Below are 15,691 nucleotides of genomic sequence, written 5' to 3' on the forward strand. Positions count from 1 at the left end.
AGAGAGAGAGAGAGAGAGAGAGAGAGAGAGAGAGAGAGCATTTGCTTTGGGAACAGACACTGAAGCGTTTCATGCCTGTTTCAGCAGATTTGAGTGCGAGGCATACTGAACTGTGATCTGTGTTGTTTACTGTTGAACAGTTGTGACTGCTGATAGTGTGTGATGGAGGGTGAGTCCAGCTCCAAAACACACCTACACACACACACGCACACACACGCACACACGCACGCACACACACACACACACACACACACACGTCTGCATTGGTGCTTTGTCAATAAATTTTTCAAAACCTACACCAGTAATTCAAGCTGAACTGAAATCAAATCGGCAGAAACTTTGAGTTTTTTCACCAACCACCATGCTGGAACATTAAGTGACTACAACTGCTGAACTTTACAACAATAATGATGTTTATATAACCTTTATTTTCAATAAATACACTCAAACAAAACAAAAATAACCGTGAGACAAACACTCAAGGAAAACCACGTTCAGTAAAATGCAATTTACAATCGGGATAATGTTGCTCTTTGAAACTAAGCAGAATTACAGAAGTAGTTAAACGCTATTTGTTTTAAAATATATGAGATGAGTGGAGTAGTGTTTTATGATAACAACAGCAGAAGAGCCAGTCGTATCAAAGCTTCTCATTAAAGATTTTACTGCTGCTCTATTTTTCTTTCCATTCCATAAAAAGAAAAGTCTTCTCGTTCAAATATTAGTGTTGTTGTTAATTCACAGAACAGACGGCATAAACTGTTTTCTTCTCCTCTAGTGCTTTCACTTGTTCCGCATTATGCAAATCATGGTGTGATGATTTTTTAGTTTTTTTGGCTCTCAGCTGAGGTGCTTAACAAGAAAACGGTCGTGTCCATATAAAAGCCTGCTCATTTTCTGAGCGTTAATAATTTATCCTGTTTTCGTCGGCCCGCTCAAATCCACCTTTCATGAGAATACAATCACCACCTAAGGCTTACAGTGCTCAACACAAGTTCTTGTCATCACTCTTGCTACGGGCTTCTCCCTCATTAAGGCAGCATCCGCTCACTGCTGTTTGAGAAACAGGGCGGCTCCGGTCTGTATCCACTGGTTGGGGTTCGCTCCGCACGGCAGGCAGATGTGCGTGACCACCTTCACCCTCTCTGAGTTGGTATACAGCGGCAGCCAGATACTCTCCTCCGACGCAGTGGAGTCAGCAGCAGAGTTCTATGATAGAAGCATAAATCAATGAATGTAAGTGTTGACATTCTGCCACCGCAAGTTTTTTAAGCTGTCAAAATTGATGACACAAATACAAACACAACTTCCTGCATAGGTACACTCATTTCAACATAAACACGTCTTTTAAAAGACACACGTACCGACACATTACAGTGCCATAAAAGCTGTTGCTGAGTTATTCTTTTTTTTCGGCTTGACCTACATTTCATTATTGATCAACATCAGTGACGTTGTGTGTGTGTGGGACTCCTTGTTCGTCTTGCAGAACCTTCACTGCAGCGAGGCAGAAAGCCGTGATAGTGCGTATTTTTCTGAATGCGAATGCAGGGTTTGTTTTGTATTGTTTCATTTTAGATTAAAAAAAAAAAAAAAAAACGTAAATCACTGTTAGTTTCATGATTATATCAGAGAATGTATATTAACAGAGCCACAAATGTGTTTTGTTGGCCCCGAAGTCTGTCTGTTCATGTTTCAGGCACACAAATTTCCTCTGTGAAACGGAATATGTCGCTGTTTCAAACACAAATACGTACCTGTGGAACCCAGGCCATGTAACAGGGTGGGACAGCTGACACACTGGGAGAGTCATGTTGATTCTCACAAAGGTGAACACCGTCAAAGCTACAACCCTCCAGCTGGAGACCTCCGACCTGAGGGAAGAGTGAAGGAGACGATGAGAAGCAAAGGGAGACCAAAAGAGCGAGGTCGACTAAAACATTAACAGCGGTTGTAAACTGAGGAGAAGGAGAAAGATACACAGAGGAGAGATTATAAACAGTAGATTAAACAGAAGGAGAGGATGAGGTGTGGTGAGATATAAAGGGATGAAACGAGAGAAATGAGACAGGGAGCAAAAGACGACGACGATGAAGAAAGAAGTCGCTGTCACCAGAAAAACTAAGCATGTTACGCACACTGGCCTGCTGTGGAAAATCCCTGAGTCACTCATGTAAATACTCTCTCACGTACAGACAATAAGGGGAACTCTGGCGTCAGGTCGAACATACACAGACAACTACTAAATCACCATAATCAGGGCGAGAGACAGCGAGAGAGCGAGCGATCCAGAAAAAGCTACAGTGTGTGCCTGTAAGTGTGTGTGAGGGAGCTCATTGCTTCACAACAATTATCCCCTTTCTCTTCCTCTCTCAGATGTCTGAATGTTCCCTTCCCTCCCTGCAGCTGCAGCCTCCCTTTTTAAGCACCCACACCCTTCTCGTCTCTCTTTGTATATTATAACTAAGTGCAAGTCATGCCGGGCCAATTTTTACTGGCATGGTGGAAAAAGAAACAAATGCCTAAAAGTTTTTGAATTGCAGACAATGCAATTGTATCACCCCTGAAATCAGAGAATGAAAGGGAAAGAGAGAAGACAGAGTGGTATTGTGCCGTCCATTAACTGTATGAATTTGTGCCCATCAAATGCATCACAGATGACCAGAGGTGACTCAATGGCAGCAGACTCGTCTGTAATGGATATGCAGCAAACTCTTTTCCAACTTTCTTTCCTCTGTTCATATCTGCATCTGTATTCTATTCCTGCAGTTTCTTACTCCATTATTTTCCAATTATCACTCAGCCAGAGTCTGCCTCGCTCATAGCGCCGGTATTCTGCAGCTGGATGGGAGCAGTGTGTGTGTGTGTGTGTGTGTGTGTCTGCATGCATGATCCTGAAGTTAATGTGCGCTTGTTGTTATTCTACCTTGACTTGCAGCTTCGCCTGCGTGATGGGACTCCTCCATGACGAGACGAACACCAAACTATCCATAGAACAACCCATGGACCTAAAACCACAGAAAAAAACGGTGTTATTGACCTTGGGACATGTTTTCATTCCATCTCACAAAAACCCCGAAAAGGGTCAAGTGTTACCTGGCAGTTTCCTGTCTCAGTGCATTGAGGAAGGTGTCAGGGTGGAAAAGCTCAGCCAGATCGAGGGTGTCCGATAGGAGAGCTTGTCTGCCTGCACGCTCCACCCAACTCTGGATACACATACACACACACACACACACACACACACACACACGTAAAGACAAGAGTACAGAGAGAGACACGCACACGCAGATTAATGAACCAAAAACCTAGTAAATAACGAATAAACACTCCAAGGCTGCACGTAATTCAGGCATAAAGTCAGTTTCACACCAGAGTCAGGCAAAACATTTAGTGGATCAATGGAAGATAATGAGAATATAATTTTCTTCAGCTCGAGCGGTGAAATTTGACACGAAAAAAGAGAGCAGAAATATTTGCTCTGAATACTCGCTCTCTTGGCATGAATGGTTTTAGTTGCAAAGATTACAAACAGCGAGTGCTTCTATTGTATTTGGCTCTTTTCAGTCTTCGTAGAGTACATCGATCTGTGAGTGGAATGATCATAATTTCTATCCCGAGTCAGTGTGTGTTTGTTAATGAGAGATAAAAAGGGTTACAGAAGGAGAGGGCAAAACAGGGAGTCAATAAAAATGTGGGGCCAATAGAGTATTTAATGTCCCTTTGTCCTTTTATCACCGCATCAACAAGCTGATAACACGGGGACCCCAATTACCTGCTGATGGGAATATAGTGAGAGTGCACACACACACACAAACGCACAGAGGCATAAACATACAGGTTCCCATTTGAGTGTGTATATACTGTATACTTAGACATAAAGTGGCACATGCATGCAGAGACAGCGGTGTGTGTATGTACTGCAGTTTCTATGAAAATGCGATCGGTATCCAGGCACATTATCTGCCCCTAGGAACCTTGCTTTGGGGCCAGACTGTGGTGACAGCTGTATTGAAGTCTACGGGAGATGCATTGAGAAAGACACCAAAACCCAACTTATCTACGTCGCGTGACTTCTGATGAAGAAACGCCTCCAGAAAATGAAAGGACACACTTTAGAGAGCATGTTAACAACTGATTTTTATAACTACATTTTGGCTTGTCCCTCGATTTTAGGTGAGAAAGGCTCCTGTTGCTCGGACCTGCCCTGTTTGGTCACAATATTATCAGCCCTGTCAAAAATATGGGAGAAAAAAAACACTGGCTAACCTCTCTGAAGTGTGTCCTTTCATTTTTTGTTGTACTATGTAGATATGTTGGGGTTTTAGTGTGTGATCTATTCTGTGCCATTAGAGCACTGAGTTTTTACAAACTTTGTAAAGTTGACTCAACAACTCACAGAACTTGCCGTGACCTAAAATTAGGAGAACTGATCTCAAAAGGGATAACGAGAGCACATTAAAAATGCTAGGTGTAAACACAAAGGCACGATAAGATTTGTTTGTTACACAGACAACATAGCAAGATACAGATCCTATTTTAATATCAGACAAATGGGGTGTGTATGACAACCACACAGTTTGGATCTATATGACTGGAGACAGACCTCTCTCGGGCCTATCAAATGTTGTCGATCCAGCCTGCAACATCAGCAACATCTGCTTTGATCAGATAAGCAGCTTCTTTATTTCTCAGCATGCAAACTATTCTTTTTGTTTTGGTCAAAGGCATAACTCAGAACTTTGCCTGATATGAAATCTCACAACACAATCTTAGTCCTCAGTTTGTATGTTTTTCCTTTCCAACAACTGATCTGTTGATCCCTGTCCTGTTTATCATAAAATATGGCTGCAGTGGCCAGATTTAAGCCTTGAGAGTTGACCTAAGACTGAAGCCTTGATCGATTCTGGGCCCCCTTTTATTTTGCATTCCTTTTTCTTTTTTTCTTTTTTTTTTAACAGGTAGGCAGTTTTTTCCAAATCACCATAGAAACTAGTGGATACTGGAGGTCAGCTGAGGAAAAATTGCTGACAAACACGAGGCAAAATGTGCAAACATCTGATCCCATCTCTATTATAAATGGATTCCTTTTTAGCACAGCGTCAGACTGCACTGGCTTTGGAGATAAATTGAGATGAGCATAATGCCAAGAAAAAATATGCACAAATGCAAGACCATACCCACATTCACACAGGCACGTACTTGCAGGCAGATGCAGACACACAGAGGAAGACGTGCAGCAAACATTGTGGGTATTAATGATACAGCAAGCCAGTGTGTGCTGGTCTGCATAGCATTTATGTGTGTGTGTGTGTGTGTGTGTGCGTGTGCGCGTGTGTGTAAGTATTTGGTTGTTTTCAAGGTCGTCCTGCGCGTCTGGGGTGCACTGCTGTGCCATTCGCTCTTTATTCTTCAGCGGCTCCACACAGCAGCATCTCTGAGCGTCTCCGCCTTTATTAGACTGATTAGCTAACAGGACACAGACACGCTGCTAACAGAGATATCACTCAGTACTGATGGGCAGAAATAGACAGTTAAGGACAGTGCAGCCTCCAGATACACACACATGAAGACAGATGGAGAGCAGGAAGAGGCAGGCTGACAGGGAGAAACACACACACACACACACACACACACAGATGGGTAGGCAGGCAGACCAGCAGACAGACAGATAGACAGGCAGTGAGGCTCGCCCACATGAATAATCAAACACATCAAATTCACATGGAAATAAGTGTGTGTGTGTGTGTTTGTGTGTGTGTGCGTGTGTGTGTGTACATGCGTGTATTCTAGTCTGCCAAAGCTTATTGAAGTAGGCGTACTTTCTTTCCTTGCACCAACTGAGGGCAAATACTTCCCAAAACCTCATGTTTGAATATAATAATCTGCTTTTCTCTAATAAAGGATTTTTGAAAAAAACATTAGACTTTCTCTCATAGTTTTAGTCAACAGGTTGCCTCCAGTCATAAACAATTTCAGGCATAAGCTAAGTCTGGTTGTTGGACCCGGGTGCAGTTAAAGGTTTCTCGTCGTGTTTGCAAAACCATGCAAAAAAGTTCTTGGGCCATTGTGGGATAATCTGAGGTCTTAGTTTTTTGAAAAATCATTTCAACCAAAGAAATCCAAAAGTGTCCTCTCAAAATATTCATCACAACTGAAGGACGAGGCTCCCGGTAGGATATAAATGCTCCATGGATTTAAATGGATCCCTCCATCATTATGCTAATGCTGATTAGAAAACTCTTAGGCCTGTTAAATCTCAAGCTCAGAGTAGTAGCGCAGAGGTCTCCCAGGGGCATCTGGTGCTTTCTAATAACCAGTGACGTTGTCAGTGAATGCCTTTACTACCAGTTCTCCCACAGAGGGTCTGTCATTGATTTTTTTGTTAAAGACAAAGGAGCAGACTGGTGCAAATTTCCGCCCCCGAAGGATTACAATGTACTCTCACAGCTAAAGATGGTTGTACGTGTGTTTGCCTTGCTCCATATGCATATTTCTTGTAAGTACTAGAGACAGATGAACTAGCAGAGAAACAGAGTCAAGGTCTCTTTATATAAACACATGCATGTGTTACCTGTATAGCGAGAGCTTGTGTCACTACAGCTCGGAGGTACTGCATTGGCTCCTCTGGTCCCTCCCATTTGTTCTGCCATGTTAGAGGGCACTGAGACAGAGATAAAAGGTGCAGAGAGGAAGAGAAGTTATTTAGAGCCGTAATGAAAAAATGCATACCAAACAACTAGTGTCAGCAAGAAGGCAAAGCATACCATGTTATTATCGCTGTGGACATTGTGCAATCAGCAAGCTACTGGCTTCAGTCAGGCTGCTGTGTGGTCGCAGCTGTCAACCCAGAGAGCCACAACACGCAGGAGGACTGCAGATTCTCTGAGCTGTGCTGAACACATTCTTTAAGGGAAAGTAGCTAAATGTCCTGCACAAAAAATTGGCCCAGAGCTATTTTTATAAAGTTGATAAAGCTGTCATGTTTCCTGTTCTCTCTACTATCACTAAAGGATGTCAAAGCTACTAAATTGGCAACAAAGACAGATAAACCTGACAATACAGGACCCTGTTGGGTCATCTTGAAACCATTCCAAACACACATTTAAACACTGTGGATCAGTCACTAAATGCCACGCATTCTCCGAGGCTGAACTGCTAGTGTGACCAGTTAAAACATAATCTATCCAGTTTTTTATGTATTGTCAGAGGTCCTCTACAACTCCTGATGTTAGTAAGACTGAATTCACATGGATTCAGACAAAAGAGTTAGGGTTAACCATATCCTTTGAAGGGTTGAGGGAGTTGATCCCAGCTGACCTTGGATGAGCATTATCATTTCATGTCTATTATTTTATGTCATTGTTCTAGAAATAGCTTCTCATTGGCCACATCAACCATGAGTTGTCCTTATGTGAAGGAACTACATAGCATCCAGTTGTACATTCTGCAGCGGAAGAGGGCAAAAAGATAAAATATTGTAACTTTATTACCATCTCCAGTATTCTCTGCAGGCCTTACTTAGTTTAACTGCACTCGTGCACTAAAACTATTTGTGGTCTACTGCCTGCCTGAATCCATGTGAATGAAGCATTAGAGATAACAGATATGCAGAATCTGTAAAGTGCTTGTTTTACAATACAGATTAAATATTTTGTTAATTATGTAACGGCACTGTAAAGGTCCTTTGACTCACCTTTCCCATAATCCGGCTGTGTGTTCTGTCTCACTGAAACTGTAGCAGAAGCACATTTACCTCAACATAAAAACAACAAATGTTGCTGGTTTTTTTTCTGTGGAGGGCACTGTTCATTTAAAAAAAGAAAAAGAAAAAGACACCCAAAAGCAGGAAGCGGTGTGATGTCTTATGATGCAGCGAAAAGGGCGATGGGTGATGAAGGGGTGGATGAATGTACAAAAGTACAACCAAAGTTGGTTTACTTCAACAATGACGAGACTCTTTCCAGATGCCAACTAAGTACTTTGAGTTGCCTAACCTTAACCACACCTTGACCATAGAGGTTGCTAATTATAAATGTGTAGTTCTGAAATGCTCAAATGGTTCATTTTGGAAGGCCCCCGACAATTACGATGTTTGTGTGCTGGATGCAGAAGAAAGCTTCCCTCAGGAAACAGCTGTAAACTCTAACACAGGTTAGTCAGTCTGTGTTGCTTCAACTGTTAAAACAGAGATCAGAGAGCTGCCTCACACAAACGCACACAGCGGGAGATTGTGAACCAGGAATTTGCTGTTTTTTAATCTTAGAAGTGCTAATGGAATTAAATTGGACCTTGTACATCTATAAGCTGCAGGTCAACCATTCAGACACTCCCCTGCTATGTGTTTGTGTGTAATTACTACAACTGGCACTGAAAAACTGACTAATACTAGAGATTGTTTAACCTTTCATCAAAATGCCAGCGCTGCATCACCCCTCATGTCTTGGTATTAATGATCTTTTCGCTGAGTTAAGGCAGTGGTGATATTTATTTTCTGTCTTGCAGGGCTGCTTACCACTCTCTTCAGATACTTGGGTAGTTTCCAAGTATCTAATTATTTTTTACTGCACAGCTGAGGAGAGGGGCAATGGAGCTGATACATCCAGAGCTGCCTGCCATACTTTTACAACATTACACCCCTCGTATGATCCATTTTCCAAATAAATAAAGCACACCGGCAGCTCCTTCTGTTCTCCTTCGTGGGATGAGACTGGTTCAATCAGTTATGGAAGTCTAAACAGATAATGGCTCGTGGTTGGAGACTGCACTCTGCAGAGTTGTATCTTATAGTCACATTCTTTGTTGTGATGTGTTTTCAAGTACTTGCAACAACCACCTGTTTCCTCATGTGGAAATGTTTTACAGAATTCCTTTTTTGAATAATTCATTAGGTAAAGTAGTACAAGTACAAACAGGACTTTAAGGATTCAATGACATACTGTGAAGTATACATTAAAATGTTGGGCTTCAGCTTAAGCGAACAAACTCTATTTTCTTCTATCTAGCATTTATTTTGTTACGGGTGGAGATATGGACTGACTGTCACTACCTACATAAGTATTCTACACGTTACAAACAAGTGCAGACAATGGGAGGTTTTCAAGTTAATTTTGCTACAAACTGATAAAAAGAAGTCTGACACTGACACACTTTTACACATGTTACCACCTTAATTTATAAAACAAAATAAACAAAATGCACATTTTCTGGCTATCAAACAACTCATTGAAATAATGCATTTTGATTATGCACAACTAAAAATAGAGATGGCCTTAAAATGGGTTGTAGAAATGGCTCTGTACTTTGGGCCATCCAGTTTAATGGATACAAAACAGTTATAGATTTGATAAACAAGAAATTCAAGCTCATCTGTTTTATATACTGAGTTATTACTGTACATTGGTGAGGTAATGTGAGTGTCCTTGATTGCAACATTCAGTTCTGATGTAGCCGTAAACAGTGGACTGGAAAAATCTTTGGGGTTTTGTTGTTTATATTTTTCAGTTTGTTTTTTTAATATCTAGTTTTTGATTTTGCAAACACTTCCCATATCATGTTTTACACTGTTATTGTAAAGATCTTCCTATGAATATTGTGATATTGATTCCAAGTTTATCACAGAGCCCTACGTGGTAGCTAATACATCTTATATTGGTAGTAGAACTGATTGTTAAGAAGTAAGAGGATTGTGAAGAAATATGTGAGAGAGGCCAGGGAAGAGAGAGAAAAACATTAGAGGAGAAAACTGGACAAAGTTGGTTGGGAGAAACTAAAGACCTGCTGATTAATACAATAAGAGAGGGAGGGAAGCAGTGAAAAGGGGAATTAAGGAAGGGAAAGGGAATTAAGCCCCAGGCTTCTCTCAGGAGATTACAAACATAGATGGAGTAAAAGGTTGATTGTGCATCTCTCCTGCTCTACCTCATCACATCCTCTTTGTCTTCATCTCAGCCCGAGGACACACACAAGGATACATGCTGTGCTTGCGAGACTCTACAAGTTTACTAGCATACTATATGTGTGCCAGCTGCTGTGGCCTCAGCTTCACCACATCTTCACCTCTAAAACAATGTGGTGTCTTTCTTTCTTTCTCACTCTCTCCTTCTTTCGTTCGTTCGTTCGTTCTTACTTTCTTTCTTTCTGCATGTCTTACCTCTTGGTTAAGCAACGCAGTGGCCAGTTTCTGGACTTCAGGAGTTAACAGTTGGGTCCCTCTGATGACCTTGCTCAGTGCAGCCAGTGATTGGTGGATACTCTGTGACGACACGTACAGTTTTAGTGCACATACTTTGACATTTTGCCATCTGATTTCTGTGAGCTGGTTCATTATGACAGGCCCTGTGATTGGCTGACTGGGCTCAGTGGTGTGCTCAGTAACCAAAGATGTAGTTAGAGAGAGTTACCTTGCTTTCTTAAAAAAAATGAATGAATGTGTCTTGTAATAGCAGTAATGCACTTGTACAGTAGTTTGAATACATCAAGCCGATGATAATGTGAAGCACAAGAAGCAATCGTTTCTGAAATAATGTAACAGTAAGTAAGTAAGAGCTTTGGTAAGGTGACACACCTGGACCATGCGAATGGCATTGAACTGCTCCAGGGCGATGAATGACAGGACTGGGGAGCCCTGACCTTCTGTAGGTGGGGCCACCTTCTGGTGAATCAGAGTAGAGCCCTGATAGAAAGACAAGCAGACAGACAGATGCAGTATATTAACATACTGAGAGGACAGACAGATAAGAAGGGTAGAGTCATTTAAAAAAGAGAAAGAGCAGAGAAAGTGCAGCAAATATAATCAGCTGATCCTTATACTAATGACCTCAGAGCTATAGATATTTCTATGTTTAGTGCTTCAAGGCTGTATGCTATCGTACAGTTGCTTTATGCCCCTCTTATCAATGAAGCACTACTGGCACCACACCAACTAATCACTCTCCTCAAACTGATTGCTACACAGCAGCAGCTCGGACATTATTTCGAGTATAATGTATAATGCATTTTGTAACTGCTGCAGTGCATCAGCATGCATCTTTGTTCTTTCAAATTATTTCTTCCATTACTACAGTGCATCTACCCAGTGGTCCCTGTGGGTTTTTCCTCAGCTCAACATACATAAACTAAATTCTTCTGTACTTGGTTCTTCTTCTTCCACAATAACAAGATGTAACCAAAAAGTGAATTGCTTCCCTGTGGTGGAAACCAGAGGGACAATTTGTTTACATTAGTTAATACGGAGAATTATCGTAAGTACACCAAGTGTTTGTGTTGGTATTGGTGTACAAACACAAATACAGAAAAAAAATAATTGTGAACAAACATTGATATTGTTTTGTATTATGCTCTGCAGATATCCTATTTTGTTTTCTTCTCTTCTACTTAGTAAGGGGCAGAAGAAAAAACGGAGGAAGGGAGGGATAGATGGCGAAATGGAGACAATGGAGAGCTGGAGATAAATGAGACAATGAGCAGAAAATTCAGCTTGACTACAGCTCTGCTATTGTCTCCATTCAAAAATGTGAGTTAACAGCCAAATAAACAGTATCCGCTGTCTGGTGCTTCTCTCCCCTCTGAGGAGACTACATAAAGATTTGTCAAAATGAATACATTCATATCTCCACATATACACAAAGTCATGCACACACAGTTTACAGGCACTGACAGGAAAGTGCATCCATAGAAACACACATATACTCACACAAGGGCACACACACACACACACACACACACAGAAATAATGGGCATGCAAAAGGATGTGCATTCCAGCTACACACATCCACTGATGGTCAAACTCGGAGGGTTAGCTGACGACAAAGGGCCAGCTAATTGAAAGCAGTCGGGGGTAAATTGTGATCTATGGGAAGCTTGCTAGTGATACAATGGCAACAATTAACACAGTCAATCAGTCTCTTCTCAGTAAGTAGAAAACAACTGTGCCTGCTACAGACTGAGAGGGAGATGGAAAGAGAGCCACACATTAAAATGAGAGAAAAGGAGCGGGAGATCATGTGTGATTTACAGCCGGAGAGTGAATAAAAGAGAGGCAGAGCGCCAGAGAGGGAATATGGTGGCTAAATTATTTAATGTGGAGGTAGATGTCCTTTTGATTTGAAAAGGTGCCAGTCTCCAAGCAACCACACTCAGGAGGGCTGCCCGACCAGACGAGCCTCTGGCTATCGCACACAGAGCTCAGGTAGACCCTGCTAATTTCCAATGAACTTTCACAGCTTTTAATTTAGACTTGTTGCTACTGTGTGAAAATGTAAAAACATGATTTTCACATACAAAAAGATTAGCATGGAACTGTCAAAGCTTGACTAGAAAGTGTTAGTGTTTTTGTTTAGGGCTGTAACTTATCATAACTATAACTATATATCATTATTTTCATTGTTGATTATTTACTCAGTTAACTAATAACAGTAGTTGTTTTGTTTATAAAATGTCATAAAATGGCGAAATATGTTGATTAGAGTTTAATAAAGCCCAGGATGACTTGTTCAGATGTCTTGTTTTTTTCCCACAACCCAACAGTTGTTAAGTTTACCTTTACAAAGGCATTGATTCATCATTGCAGCTCTAGTGTTTTTTTTTTTTAAACTAATCTCACCAAATAGCAAATACTGAGCAGGACTATTAGTTTGATGACAACATGGTATGCAATTTCAATGCATGAGGGAAAGATTCAAACACGGAAAGACCTTTAAAACTTTTGAATCAAACTGATCAAGATGTGAACAGATGAAATTTATGGGGCTAGCTTTGCAGTTTGGCAACATCACAGAAATAGGTCTGATTCTTGTTGAAGACTAGCATGAGTTTTCAGTTTGGAAAAGGAGGAAAAGGAAGAGAGGGAAAGATGAACTGACCTGATTGAGTTTCTTCCACAAGTGGAGGACGGGTGAAAGCCCGTTCGACCAGAGCTCCCTGTCAAACTTTGAGCCGGTTGCCACTGAGCGGCTCAGGACACGCAGCTGCGAAATCACCTGTGAGGCAATCAATTTTAAACACACAGAATTAATAAAGAAAGTGGAGACAGAGATATCTGTTACCTGAATGTCATATATATTTATGAGACAGGTCCTTTAGCACATTTGTAAAAGGTTGGCCAAAAATGAATGGCATATGTTGCTTGCAGCTTCCTTCAAGTCGAAGAGTGAATGATGATAAAAAACCCTCACAAAAGAGGCACATGTGGTATTTGCTATATCCCACCTGTCTTCTGTGAAAAATGTGCAGTTTATTTCAGCAATGTACGATAAAAAAACAAGTTCTTAAAATCCTGTAATAAAATGTCAGTGACATCTCCAGTGGCTACACTCTCCGGCGACAGTCAACACTGTTTCATGTCCTGGAATATTACAAATGAAAAAAGGCCAAACCCCCAAAACATCTCCTAACAGCTCCTTACACACCTAATCAAGCATGCTTAGCTTAAGGCTTAGAGTCCTGGATAGTGCTTTTATCTTGACTCAGTGTGTGTGTACGTGTGTTTGTGTGTGTCTCTATACGTGTGTGTGTTGTGAGGAAGGCAAAGCGTCTGATAAATGGCTTTCATTTGGGCCAGGAGAACTCTTTACTAACACCTGCTTTATCTTCTCTGCTCAGGAGGGGAAGTGTGTGTATATGTATGTGGGCATGCGTGATGTGTGTGTGTGAGAGAGAGACAGAGAGAGAGAGAGAGAGACAGAGAGAGAGAGAGAGAGAGAAGGATAAAAACCAGATAGCAGTAAAAATTAGGGCAGCTGAGGATGGAGATTTGAAATGTATTGGGGTTCAAATATATAGGGATTTAAATACATTACGATTTACTCTTATCTCATCCACTGACTACCAGGCGGCAACTGCATTTACTGACATAACTAACCGGGAGTAAAAGGTTAGTAGACAACGTCTCTGTGCAAGCAACTTCACTGTTAACTGCAGCAGATGCAATCAATTTAGGTAGGCTTTCACTTTAATTCAGTACAATCCATAAATGTGGCTCATGGTTTTTAATCAGGTAACAATTTCTTATGGTCTCAGTCAAGATGGTGTTTGTGTAAAAAACAAAAGCAGATGCTATTTACCCAGACGTATGTGTATAGAGGCACATTTAGAGAGATCTCACTTTTTGAGACTAATGGGGAAATATATACTTTGTTGATACTTCACATCTTTATATTCTGTTGATTTTAACACCCTAGTAATACATTTCCACCTGCTTGTCTCACACACACACACACACACACACACACACACACACACACACACACACACACACACACACACACACATTCCCAAAGGGAATCCTCAGTAGACATTAAGGACCATTCTAACCCATTTTGAGTCATTCACACTAAGATTATGCATTAATTTTACATGGCAACCCCCAAACCCACAGACAGTCCCCTGGGCTGTGTTATGTTTATGTGTGTGTGTGTGTGTGTGTGTGTGCGTGCATGCGTGTGTGTGCGTGCGTGTGTGTGTGGTTAAGTGCCCGACCTGCAGAAAGTGACATGGGTCTTTAGGGAGAGGAGAGGAGAGGAGAGGGCATAAATTAAGGTAAAAAAGACAGAGACAGAGAGAGGGAGCGAGAGAGCATGAACATGACAGTGACAAATGACGGCAGGAGGGGAGACGATCACGAACGGAGAGAGACACAGTAACACACACACACACACACACAATTGGTCATGTGGGTGTTGTGTGAATTAAACTACGTTGGTGGTTGCGGTGATTAGCAGACCACACTGACAGTATGAATGGACTTAAACACATTAACACAACACGTGAACTGCAGGAGGCTGTAACAGCTCTGTGTGTTTGTTGAGGGCGACTGCACACAGAAAGACACGTACAAACACAGAAACACCAAAACCATCACTCCCTTAACAGTCACCATCACTCTCTTTCATATTCCCTGCATTTCCATGAACAGGTGTATGAAGTTCTGTTACAAAAGCAGTTTTTGTTCTGTGTGAATCATGCAAGAAACAAATAAAAGGGTTGGTCACAAACAGAGAGCAGTGCAGCCGTGCACCTGTCATTTTACATCCTGTTTCTCTTCTGTCTCTCATGATTGTATCTTCTCTTCGTTTCTTTATGGTGCAATCTCTCTCTTTGAAAAACACACACAGAGACACACACACACACACACAAACACACACACACCGCCGACAGTTGCAGAAAACATTTGGTGTTGCGTTGAGTTACGTCACAATCTGCAGTGACCATCAACCACTACACACACGCACACACACATATCCTCATGGTGACATGCCTCATTAGCCTTGTGCGATCTTCCGTTGCTTAAATTCAGTTTGTAGCTTCTAATCTGGGGTCCTTATTTTCTGTTTGTGCATGAGCCCAGTTTTGGGTCCCAGGATCTTAATTACATAGATGTAAGTTCTTAAATGACATGCTGGGTCAAGCTGTTGCACTCGCTGGGCGGACCATATTCTGTGCCAACAGAGAGCAGGACTACAGCTGGACAAGGAGAGGTGGTATTGATGTCTGGTGCTCAAACACAGTCAAAGTTGATGTACAGATGTCGATTGGATCAACTTTTGATACGAAGATGCTGACCATATTATCATCACCATCATTGGAGACCCGCATGTCAAGAGAGTTAAGAAACTAGACCTTTTGGTCAGTAATAATCTAAATAAATCTGTTTTCCTGTTTGTAGTATGCTTAATTGCTCTGCTCCTTTAATTCA

General features: G+C 41.5%; 1 protein-coding gene across 8 annotated transcripts in view; it reads right to left on the reverse strand.

Annotated features, from left to right (window-relative positions):
- Positions 1 to 408: 408 nt before the first annotated feature.
- The window catches only part of dync2h1 (dynein cytoplasmic 2 heavy chain 1), a 119,872-nt gene continuing 104,589 nt past the window's right edge, over positions 409 to 15,691 (reverse strand). For 7 of the 8 annotated variants that reach the window (XM_030393390.1, XM_030393404.1, XM_030393383.1 and 4 more), the window contains 8 exons: positions 12,861 to 12,977; positions 10,565 to 10,672; positions 10,151 to 10,252; positions 6,572 to 6,661; positions 3,097 to 3,206; positions 2,927 to 3,008; positions 1,758 to 1,874; positions 409 to 1,209 (listed from right to left, as the gene is read on the reverse strand). In XM_030393390.1, the coding sequence (XP_030249250.1) occupies positions 1,048 to 1,209; positions 1,758 to 1,874; positions 2,927 to 3,008; positions 3,097 to 3,206; positions 6,572 to 6,661; positions 10,151 to 10,252; positions 10,565 to 10,672; positions 12,861 to 12,977 (888 nt within the window). In that variant the 3' untranslated portion in view covers positions 409 to 1,047. Of the gene's footprint in view, positions 1,210 to 1,757; positions 1,875 to 2,926; positions 3,009 to 3,096; positions 3,207 to 6,571; positions 6,662 to 7,693; positions 7,733 to 10,150; positions 10,253 to 10,564; positions 10,673 to 12,860; positions 12,978 to 15,691 lie in introns of those variants that run through there. The other variant, XM_030393396.1, reaches the window with a different exon arrangement.

The sequence above is a fragment of the Sparus aurata genome, chromosome 2, assembly GCF_900880675.1.
Source record: "Sparus aurata chromosome 2, fSpaAur1.1, whole genome shotgun sequence".
NCBI classification, from domain to species: Eukaryota; Metazoa; Chordata; class Actinopteri; order Spariformes; family Sparidae; genus Sparus; species Sparus aurata.